The sequence below is a fragment of the Hyperoodon ampullatus genome (genome assembly GCF_949752795.1).
Source record: "Hyperoodon ampullatus genome assembly, chromosome: 9".
NCBI classification, from domain to species: domain Eukaryota; kingdom Metazoa; phylum Chordata; class Mammalia; order Artiodactyla; family Ziphiidae; genus Hyperoodon; species Hyperoodon ampullatus.
Genome location: NC_136922.1, coordinates 89,950,647 through 89,963,310, shown reverse-complemented (window position 1 = coordinate 89,963,310; position 12,664 = coordinate 89,950,647). Strand labels below are relative to the sequence as shown.

General features: G+C 38.8%; 1 protein-coding gene across 1 annotated transcript in view; it reads right to left on the bottom strand.

Moving 5' to 3' along the window:
* Window positions 1-12,664, bottom strand: part of EXOC4 (exocyst complex component 4) — a gene marked incomplete at both ends in the record, with an annotated part of 836,896 nt that overhangs the window by 137,488 nt on the left and 686,744 nt on the right. Inside the window, 1 exon segment of the mRNA XM_079711536.1 lies at window positions 11,285-11,440. Coding sequence (XP_079567662.1) covers window positions 11,285-11,440 — 156 coding nt within the window.

Here is a 12,664-nt window from a genome sequence, read left to right as displayed (position 1 = left end):
ACAATATTAAAAAATATCTGGGGTGTACCCATATAATGGAATACAATATAAAGTACAGAGTAATAAGGACCTATACACAAGAATATGGATGAATCTTGTCAATATAATGTGGAACAAATGAAGCCAGTCATAAAAGAATATATAAGTGCATGATTCCATTTTAAAAGAATACAAAAAAAGATTAAACTAATCTATGTATTTAAAGGTCAGATACGGGTAATTTTCAGAGAGGAAAACGGTGACCATAAGGAAGCACGAGAAGGCTCACTATTGCTTTGTTCTGTTTCTTATTGCTATTATTCTGTTTCTTGAACTGGATACTGTTACACAATGAAAAGTATGAAAATTTGCCAAGCTGTGCCTTTGACATGTGCACATGTAAACTACAGGTAACATAAGCAGAGAGATGGAAACTCTAAGAAAGAATCAAAAGGAAATGCTAGAAATCAAACATGCCATAACAGAAATGAAGAATGTCTTTGATGGACTTATTTAATAGACTGGGCATAACCAAGGAAAGAATGAGTAAGCTTGAAGAAACATCAATGAAAATTTCCAAAATCGAAATCCAAAGAGAAAAAAGAATGAAAAGAGAACAGAATATCCAAGAACTGAGGAACAAATTCAAAAAGTTATAATGTATGTATAATGGGCATACCAGAAGGAGAAGAAAGAAAGAAGGAAACACAAATATTTGAAGCAATAATGACTGAGAATTTCCCAAAACTAGTGACAGACACCAAATCACAGATCCAGGGAGCTCAGTGATCACCAAGCATGGAACACACACACACACACACACACACACACACACACACCCCTATACCCAGGCATACAATACTCAAATGGCACAAAATCAAAAACAAAGGGACTTTGCAAGAAGCCATAGGAAAAAATTACCTTACCTATAGAAAAACAAGAATAAAAATTACATTGGACTTTTCTTCAAAAACCATGGAAGCGGCCGGAGGAAGATGGCGGAAGAGTAAGACGCGGAGATCACCTTCCTCCCCACAGATACATCAGAAATTCATCTACACGTGGAACAACTCCAACAGAACACCTACTGAACGCTGACAGAAGACCTCAGACCCCCCAAAAGGCAAGAAACTCCCCACATACCTGGGTAGGTCAAAAGAAAAAAAGAATAAACAGAGACAATAGGATATGGACGGGACCTGCACCAGTGGGAGGGAGCCGTGAAGGAGGGAAGGTTTCTACACACTACAAGCCCCTTCGAGGGCGGAGACTGCAGGTGGCGGAGGGGGAAAGCTTCGGAGTAGCGGAGGAGAGCACAGCAACAGGGGTGTGGAGGGCAAAGCAGAGAGATTTTGGCACAGAGGATCGGTGCCCTCAGGCACACACCAGCCCGAGAGACTTGTCTGCTCGGCCGCCAGGGAGGGCGGGGCTGGGAGCTGAGGCTCGGGTATCGGCTTTCAGTCGGAGCGCAGGGAGAGGTCTGGGGCTGGCGGCAGGAAGAGACCCTGAAGGGGTTAGTGCTAGCCCGGAGGGAGTCCGGGGAAAGGGTCTGGAGCTACCGGAGAGGCAAGAGACTTTTTTCCCTTTTGTTGCCTGGTGCGCGAGGAGAGGGCATTCCCCTCCCTCCCCTCTGCCTGAGTGAGCCAGAGCCCCCACATCAGCGGCTCCTTTAAACCCGTCCTGTCTGAGCGAAGAACGGACGCCCTCCGGCGACCTACGCGCAGAGGCGGGGCCAGGTCCAAGGCTGAGACCCGGGAGCTGTGAGAGCAGAGACAGGGAAATCTCTCTGTGCAGCCTCCGAGGCAGCGGATTAAAGCTCCACGGTTCATTTGATGTGCCCTGCGTCTGTGGAGTGCATGAATGGACAGCGAATCATCCCAAATTGAGGAAGTGGTCCTTGAGGACAAGATTTAAGACTTTCCCCCCCTTTTTTTTCCCTCTTTTTACAACGAATTATCTCAAATTAAGGAGGTGGACTTAGCAAGATTTCAGACTTTTCGCCCTTTTCCTCTTTTTACAACGAATTATCCCAAATCGAGGAGGTGGACTTGGAGAGCAAGATTTTTGATTTTTCCCCCTGCTCTCTTTTTGTGAATGTGTATGTGTAATCTTCTGTGTAAGATTCTCTCTGTATAGCTTTGCTTCCACCATATGTCCCAGGGTTCTTTCGGTCCGTGTTTTTTTTCAATAATTACTTTTTAATTTTAATAACGCTACTATATTTCATACTTTATTCTATTTTACTTTACCTGCTCTTTCTTTTTTTCCTCCCTTCCCTTCCTCCCTCCCTCCCTCCGCTCCTCCTTTCCTTCTTTCTTTTTCTTTCCTCCATCCCTCCCTCCCTCACACCCTTCTTCTTTCCACTTTCTTTTTCTTTCCTTCCTCCCTCCCTCCCTCCCTCCTGTCTTTCTTTCTTTCTTTCCTCCCTCCCTCCCTCCCTCTCTTCTTCCATTCACTCTTCCTTTTGCTTTCATTCCTCCCTCCCTCCCTCCTTTCTTTCCTTTCTTTCCATCCTTCCTCCCTCCCTCCTTTCTTTCTTTCTTCCTTCCTTCCTTCCTTACTTCCCTTCTTCCTTTCTTTCAATCTCTCTTTCTTTCTTCTACTAATTATTTCTTTCTACTTTTTCTCACTGTTATTCTGAGCCGGGTGGATGAAAGGCTCTTGGTGCTGCAGCCAGGAGTTAGTGCTGTGCCTCTGAAGTGGGAGAGCCAACTTCAGGACACGGGTCCACAAGAGACCTCCCAGCTCCACATAATATCAAGCAGCGAAAATCTCCCAGGGATCTCCATCTCAACACCAGCACCCAGCTTCACTCAACGACCAGCAAGCTACAGTGCTGGTCACCCTATGCCAAGCAACTAGCAAGGCAGGAACACAACCCCACCCATTAGCAGAGAGGATACCTAAAAACATTATAAGGCCACAGGCACCCCAAAACACACCACCAGACGTGGACCTGTCCACCAGAAAGACAAGATCGAGCTTCAACCACCAGAACACAGGCATTAGTCCCCCCCACCAGGAAGCGTACACAACCTACTGAAACAACCTTAGCCACGGGGGACAGACACCAAAAACAACGGGAACTACGAATCTGCAGCCTGCAAAAAGGAGACCCCAAACACAGTAACATAAGCAAAATGAGAAAGCAGAAAAACACACAGCAGGTGAAGGAGCAAGATAAAAACCTACCAGACCTAACAAATGAAGAGGTAATAGGCAGTCTACCTGAAAAAGAATTCAGAATAATGATAGTAAAGCTGATCCAAGATTCTATTTCCCAGATCCAAAATCTTGGAAATAGAATAGACAATATGCAAGAAACAGTTAACAAGGACCTAGAAGAACTAAAGATGAATCAAGCATCGATTAAAAACACAATAAATGAAATGAAAAATACTCTAGATGGGATCAATAGCAGAATAACTGAGGCAGAAGAACGGATAAGTGAGGTGGAAGATAAAATAGTGGAAATAACTGATGCAGAGAAAAATAAAGAAAAAAGAATGAAAAGAACAGAGGACAGTCTCAGAGACCTCTGGGACAACATTAAACGCACCAACATTCGAATTATAGGGGTTCCAGAAGAAGAAGAGAAAAAGAAAGGGACTGAGAAAATATTTGAAGAGATTATAGTTGAAAACTTCCCTAATATGGGAAAGGAAATAGTTAATCAAGTCCAGGAGGCACAGAGAGTCCCATACAGAATAAATCCAAGAAGAAATACGCCAAGACACATATTAATCAAACTGTCAAAAATTAAACACAAAGAAATCATATTAAAAGCAGCAAGGGAAAAACAACAAATAACACACAAGGGAATCCCCATCAGGTTAACAGCTGATCTCTCAGCAGAAACTCTACAAGCCAGAAGGGAGTGGCAGGACATAATTAAAGTGATGAAGGAGAGAAACCTGCAACCAAGATTACTCTACCCAGCAAGGATCTCATTCAGATTTGATGGAGAAATTAAAACCTTTACAGACAAGCAAAAGCTGAGAGAGTTCAGCACCACCAAACCAGCTTTACAACAAATGCTAAAGGAACTTCTCTAGGCAAGAAACACAACAGAAGGACTATACCTACAATAACGAACCCAAAGCCATTAAGGAAATGGGAATAGGAACATACATATCAATAATTACCTTAAATGTAAATGGACTAAATGCTCCCACCAAAAGACACAGAGTGGCTGAATGGATACAAAAACAAGACCCATATATATGCTGTCTACAAGAGACCCACTTCAGACCTAGAGATACATACAGATTGAAAGTAAGGGGATGGAAAAAGATATTCCATGAAAATGGAAATCAAAAGAAAGCTGGAGTAGCAATTCTTATATCAGACAAAATAGACTTTAAAATAAAGACTATTAGAAGAGACAAAGAAGGACACTACATAACGATAAAGGGATCGATCCAAGAAGAAGATATAACAATTGTAAATATTTATGCACCCAACATAGGAGCACCTCAATACATAAGGCAAATACTAACAGCCATAAAAGGGGAAATCGACAGTAACACAATCATAGTAGGGGACTTTAACACCCCACTTTCACCAATGGACAGATCATCCAAAATGAAAATAAATAAGGAAACACAAGCTTTAAATGATACATTAAACAAGATGGACTTAATTGATATTTATAGGACATTCCACCCAAAAACAACAGAATACACATTTTTCTCAAGTGCTCATGGAACATTCTCCAGGATAGATCATATCTTGGGTCACAAATCAAGCCTTGGTAAATTTAAGAAAATTGAAATTGTATCAAGTATCTTTTCCGACCACAATGCTATGAGACTAGACATCAATTACAGGAAAAGATCTGTAAAAAATACAAACACATGGAGGCTAAACAATACACTACTCAATAACGAAGTGATCACTGAAGAAATCAAGAAATACTTAGAAACAAATGACAATGGAGACACGACGACCCAAAACCTATGGGATGCAGCAAAAGCAGTTCTAAGGGGGAAGTTTATAGCAATACAATCCCACCTTAAGAAACAGGAAACATTTCGAGTAAACAACCTGACCCTGCACCTAAAGCAATTAGAGAAAGAAGAACAAAAAACCCCCAAAGTTAGCAGAAGGAAAGAAATCATAAAGATCAGATCAGAAATAAATGAAAAAGAAATGAAGGAAACGATAGCAAAGATCAACCAAACTAAAAGCTGGTTCTTTGAGAAGATAAACAAAATTGACAAACCATTAGCCAGACTCATCAAGAAAAGAAGGGAGAAGACTCAAATCAGTAGAATTAGAAATGAAAAAGGAGAAGTAACAACTGACACTGCAGAAATACAAAAGATCATGAGAGATTACTATAAGCAACTCTATGCCAATAAAATGGACAACCTGGAAGAAATGGACAAATTCTTAGAAATGCACAACCTACCAAGACTGACTCAGGAAGAAATAGAAAATATGAATAGACCAATCACAAGCACTGAAATTGAAACTGTGATTAAAAATCTTCCATCAAACAAAAGCCCAGGACCAGATGGCTTCACAGGCGAATTCTATCAAACATTTAGAGAAGAGCTAACACCCATCCTTCTCAAACTCTTCCAAACAATATCAGAGGAAGGAACACTCCCAAACTCATTCTACGAGGCCACCATCACCTTGATACCAAAACCAGGCAAGGATGTCACAAAGAAAGAAAACTACAGGCCAATATCACTGATGAACATAGATGCAAAAATCCTCAACAAAATACTAGCAAACAGAATCCAACAGCACATTGAAAGGATCATACACCATGATCAAGTGGGGTTTATTCCAGGAATGCAAGGATTCTTCAATATACGCAAATCAATCAATGTGATACACCATATTAACAAGTTGAAGGAGAAAAACCATATGATCATCTCAATAGATGCAGAGAAAGCTTTCGACAAAATTCAACACCCATTTATGATAAAAACCCTGCAGAAAGTAGGCATAGAGGGAACTTTCCTCAACATAATAAAGGCCATATATGACAAACCCACAGCCAACATTGTCCTCAAAGGTGAAAAACTGAAACCATTTCCACTAAGATCAGGAACAAGACAAGGCTGCCCACTCTCACCACTCTTATTCAACATAGTTTTGGAAGTTTTAGCCACAGCAATCAGAGAAGAAAAGGAAATAAAAGGAATCCAAATTGGAAAAGAAGAAGTAAAGCTGTCACTGTTTGCAGATGACATGATACTATACATAGAGAATCCTAAAGATGCTACCGAAAAACTACTAGAGCTAATCAATGAATTTGGTAAAGTAGCAGGATACAAAATTAATGCACAGAAATCTCTGGCATTCCTGTACACTAATGATGAAAAATCTGAAAATGAAATCAAGAAAACACTCCCATTTACCATTGCAACAAAAAGAATAAAATATCTAGGAATAAACCTACCTAAGGAGACAAAAGACCTGTATGCAGAAAATTATAAGACACTGATGAAAGAAATTAAAGATGATATAAATAGATGGAGAGATATACCATGCTCCTGGATTGGAAGAATCAATATTGTGAAAATGACTCTACTACCCAAAGCAATCTACAGATTCAATGCAATCCCTATCAAACTACCACTGGCATTTTTCACAGAAGTAGAACAAAAAATTTCAAAATTTGTTTGGAAAAACAAAAGACCCCGAATAGCCAAAGCAATCTTGAGAACGAAAAACGGAGCTGGAGGAATCAGGCTGCCTGACTTCAGACTATACTACAAAGCTACAGTAATTAAGACAGTGTGGTACTGGCATAAAAACAGAAAGATAGATCAGTGGATCAGGATAGAAAGCCCAGAGATAAACCCACGCACATATGGCCAACTTATCTTTGATAAAGGAGGCAGGAATGTACAGTGGAGAAAGGACAGCCTCTTCAATAAGTGGTGCTGGGAAAACTGGACAGGGACATGTAAAAGTATGAGATTAGATCATTCCCTAACACCATACACAAAAATAAGCTCAAAATGGATTAAAGACCTAAATGTAAGGCCAGAAACTATCAAACTCTTAGAGGAAAACATAGGTAGAACACTCTATGACATAAATCACAGCAAGATCCTTTTGGACCCACCTCCTAGAGAAATGGAAATAAAAACAAAGATAAACAAATGGGACCTAATGAAACTTCAAAGCTTTTGCACAGCAAAGGAAACCATAAACAAGACCAAAAGACAACCCTCAGAATGGGAGAAAATATTTGCAAATGAAGCAACTGACAAAGGATTAATCTCCAAAATTTATAAACAGCTCATGCAGCTCAATAGCAAAAAAACAAACAACCCAATCCAAAAATGGGCAGAAGACTTAAATAGGCATTTCTCCAAAGAAGATATACAGACTGCCAACAAACACATGAAAGAATGCTCAACATCATTAATCATTAGAGAAATGCAAATCAAAACTACAATGAGATATCATCTCACACCAGTCAGAATGGCCATCATCAAGAAATCTAGAAACAATAAATGCTGGAGAGGGTGTGGAGAAAAGGGAACACTCTTGCACTGCTGGTGGGAATGTGAATTGGTACAGCCACTATGGAGAACAGTATGGAGGTTCCTTAAAAAACTAAAAATAGAACTACCATATGACCCAGCAATCCCACTACTAGGCATATACCCTGAGAAAACCATAATTCAAAAAGAGACATGTACCAAAATGTTCATTGCAGCTCTATTCACAATAGCCCGGAGCTGGAAACAACCTAAGTGTCCATCATCGGATGAATGGATAAAGAAGATGTGGCACATATATACAATGGAATATTACTCAGCCATAAAAAGAAACGAAACTGAGCTATTTGTAATGAGGTGGATAGACCTAGAGTCTGTCATACAGAGTGAAGTAAGTCAGAAAGAGAAAGACAAATACCGTATGCTAACACATATATATGGAATTAAAAAAAAAAATGTCATGAAGAACCTAGGGGTAAAACGGGAATAAAGACACAGACCTACTTGAGAATGGACTTGAGGATATGGGGAAGGGGAAGGGGAAGCTGTGACAAAGGGAAAGAGAGGCATGGACATATATATATACACTACCAAATGTAAGGTAGATAGATAGTGGGAAGCAGCCGCAGAGCACAGGGAGATCAGCTCGCTGCTTTGTGACCGCCTGGAGGGGTGGGATGGGGAGGGTGGGAGGGAGGGAGATGCATGAGGGAGGGGATGTGGGAACAGATGTATATGTATGACTGATTCACTTTGTTATAAAGCAGAAACTAATAAAAAAAAAAAAAAAAAAAAACCATGGAAGCAAGAATAGCAAAGTGAGATACTTAACGTGTTAGAACAATCATCAGCCTAGAATTTTGAACCCTATGAAATTACTCTTCAAAAGTAAGGGAAAAATGAACACTTTCTCCAACAAAAATTGAAGGAATTTGTCTTCAATAGACGTGCCTTACAAGAAATGTTAAAGAAGTTCTTTAGGGAGACTAGGACCTACATTAAAAAAGGAAGAGAATTAAAGAAAGAATCATTGAAGGTAAATAAAATCTTCTATATCTCTTATTCTTAATTGATCTAACAGGTAACAATTTGTTCAAAATAATAACAGCAACATTATGTACAGTGATTATAGCTTATGGATAAATGCAGTGAATGGCAGCACTGTTATACGGGATGGGAGGAAAGAATTGGGACTACTTTGTTATAAGGTACTTGCATTAGTTATAAACGTATGTTGCAAATTCTAGGGCAACCACTAAAAAAAGAAGTTAAGAAAAAAGAAATATAATATATATACTAAGAGAGGAGAAAAAGTGGAACTATACAAAACACTCAGTTAAAACCAGACGGCAGAAAAGCACGATCCATTGTTTTAAAAATCATTAAGATTGCCTCCATTAAAATTAAAAACTTCTGCTCTACGAAAGACTCTGTGAAGAGAATCAAAAGACAAGGCATACACTGGGAGAAAATTTTTGTAAAACGCCTATCAATTAAAGGACTGGTATCCAAAATATACAAAGGACTTTTAAAGCTCAACAATAAGAAAACACATGACCCAATTTAAAAATGGTAAAAGATCTGAACAGATATCTCACCAAAAATATATATATAGTTATTAAATAAGCATATGAAAAGATGCTTAACATCATATGTCATTAGGGAAATACAAATTAAAACAATGAGATCACTACACACCTATTAGAATGTACCAAATCCAAAACACTGACAACACCACATGCTATCAAGGATGTGGAGCAGCAGGAACTCTCATTCATTGTTGGTGGGAATGCAAAATGGTACGACCACTTTGGAATACAGTTTGGCAATTTCTACAAAAACTAAACATACTCTTGACATACATCAATGTGATCTAGCAATCACATTCCTTGGTATTTACCCAAGTGAGCTGAAAACTTACATCCACAAAAAACCCTGAACATGAATGTTTATAGCAGCTTTATTTATAATTGCCAAAACTTGGACGCAACCAAGAAATCCTACAGTAGGTGAACGAATAAACAAATTATGGTATGTCCATACGATGGAATGTTATTCAGAGATTAAAAAAGAGCTACCAAGCCACCAAAAGACATGGAGGAACCTTAAGCGCATACGGCAAGGCAAAAGAAGCGAATCCGAAAAGGTTATGTATTGTATGATGCCAACTATATGACATTTAGGAAAAGGCAAAACTAGGGAGACAGTAAAAAAAAAAAATAATAATAATGGTTGCCAGGGGTTGGAGGAGAGGAAGCCTGGGGTGAATAGGAGGAGCACAGAGGATTTTTAGGGCAGTGAAACTATTATTCTGCGTGATACTGGAATGGTTACCTTCACTGTAACTAATGAATGGGTACACTCATTATACATTTCTCAAAACTCATAGAATGTACAACCCAAAGAGTGAACCCTAATGTAAACTACAGAGTTAGTTAATAATAACATATCCACATTAGCTTACCAATTTTAACTAACACACCACATTACTGTAAGATATTAAAAATAGAGGAAATTGGGGGTGGGGGTGAGGGTGAGTGACGGGATATATGGGAACTCTGTGTTTTTCACTCAATATTTTCTGTAAACCTAAAACTGCTACCTCATGCAAATAAAGCCTACTAATTAAAAATAAATTATGCACATATAATATAGTTTTCTTATAACAATATAACTAGCTGACAAGTTTTTCTGAGATAATGTGAATGATGAGGAAGAAACCATAAATAGGAAGACTTTAGGTTAAACTACAGGTGAACTTTTAAGTCTCATGATTTTGAGAAAGTTTTAAACGGCACTATAGCAATTTTTCATAATAAAATGTTGGTAAAAATATGGCACCATAGTGTACGGATATGGTTAACTTTGTGAACAGTAAAGACCTATTTATCTATAGCTGCAACCCACATTCTGAGAGAGATGAGCCCACAGTTCTATGATGACTTAAAAGTAAAATATTGGTCACTATTTCTTTTATTCTTTTTCTGGTCTTTGCTTCCTTAAAGTGCTTTTACTTTATTTCTCTCTCTTTTTTTTTTTTTTTTTTTTTTTTTACTATTTATTCATTCACTTGGATAGCAAAAGACAATAAGAATAAACCTATTTTTAATGTGACAAAATATTACCTCCACTTTTCCCACTTCACACAGCTCTAAAATGACAGAGGTGAAAATATTTCACTGTGGCAAGCGAGCCATGTGAAAATGAGTAGCTTCATCAAATTAGGCTACATTTTCATGGCTAAGTAAAAAATTTAAATTGTGCAAAGGTAAAAGTTGAGTGATAAAGTTGAAAGCGAGACCTTACTTTTGTCAAAATAAGTAGAAAACAATTGGATACACTATACATAAACAAACGTGGGAAGCGCATATATATTTCCGGAAAGTTCAACTAACAGTTCTATGAACTAAAAGAACATGCTAAGAACAACTGTAACACACTTATGGGCAGGAACTTTACATTATTAATTGTCATGTTTCCAAGGTATGGCACAGAACAAGGGCCATACAGCTTTGTTGAATAAATAAATGAATTAATGACTAAACTATGAGCTTCCCTAAGAAGGGATAATGACCTACAAAGTAAAAAATATTTTAACTTGATTTAGCAATGATCCAAATTTGATTCACATCAATCCATTCCTTCTAAAGTTTTGAGCACAAGCCATACTTGCACAGGAAATGGGGCGTAGTACAATAGAAATGGACTTTACTAAGTTCAGTTTATTGCTGTCTGATATTTAGAAATGGCCAAAATTTCATGTAGGAAAGAATTAGCTAAATGGATATTTTTCTTCCCACATTTAGTACAACTTAGAAAATAGACCATTTTACCTTATGAAATCTTCTTCCTCTTCTCTCTTTGGCCTCAGCTGTTTGGGTTGAGCCATGTTAATCCAGTTTGGTAGAGATTTCAAGAGCCTGCTGATATCATCATCTTTTGCCCAAGATGCACTGATGACAAGTTTTTCTTCTGACTGGACAATGCCCCTAAACATGACCAACAGAAAAGACACACTTCAGGACACTGCCTGGCTTCCAGTTAGCATTTTCCATCCACCTTTGCTGTGGAAAAAAAGATACCATGCCCACCTCTCCTATTAAGATAATCCATTACCTAGTTGGAAGCATGACATCCGTGAATAGGCCACTTTGTGGAAAACATCATTCCTAGATTCCATTTTTAGTTTCTTCATTGTTGAGTAATTGTGAAACTAATAATATTAATTAGTTCCCCTTATCATAGTTAATCCCTTAGAATAAATGAAAGTGTATGGTAGGTTTGGGGGGTGGGGGTAGGTAGGGATTCTTTCGAGAAAGATGTTGAACAAATAAAAAGTGGGTTAGGGCTTCCCTGGTGGCGCAGTGGTTGAGAGCCCGCCTGCCGATGCAGGGGACACGGGGTCGTGCCCCAGTCTGGGAAGATCCCACATGCCGTGGAGCGGCTAGGCCCGTGAGCCATGGCCACTGAGCCTGCGCATCTGGAGCCTGTGCTCCGCAACGGGAGAGGCCACACCAGTGAGAGGCCCACGTACCGCAAAAAAAAAAAAAAAAAAAAAAAAAAGTGGGTTAACCATACAAAAGAGTGCAATTAAACAACAACATAAATGATACCTGAAAGGTGATGGAAGTGTTACAAAAAGTTGTTCTCTGACCTCTTGGTTTAAACTACCAATTAGCTCTACTTGAAGGTGTTTTTTGAACCATGGATACCCCTCTATTCAAAGTAAATCTACCATCACAGAGAAATCTTCTGCCCCTGATGTCAGGCAGAAAAGTCTTTGATTATTGCTCTCTCCAGTGGGCTTTGACAAATGACCTAGAGTGACAGGCTTCAACTCCTTTAATAGGGCCCATGGGTGAGCTATTAACACGGCTCTTTCCAAAATGTACCTGTAAATTCACTGTAAACGTTCAATTTCAACTTAACTAAGAAGCTTCCCTTTCTGTTCAACATTTCTGTCACTATAACTAATTTCAATGGTCTAAATATCCCCCTCAGCAATTCTAGGTGACAGAATGACATTTATTTATGAAGGGATTGCTAATTAGCTGGCTAGTCTTCTGAAGTTGACCAAGACTATAGGAGCTTTTCCCCTCCATCACACGCAGGAATTTATGTTGGTATAAGGGTTATACTGAAGAACATGCTGTGCTTCTAAATATACAATATATACACGGTGTATATGCTTGGATGTATGGTAAAATCTCCTT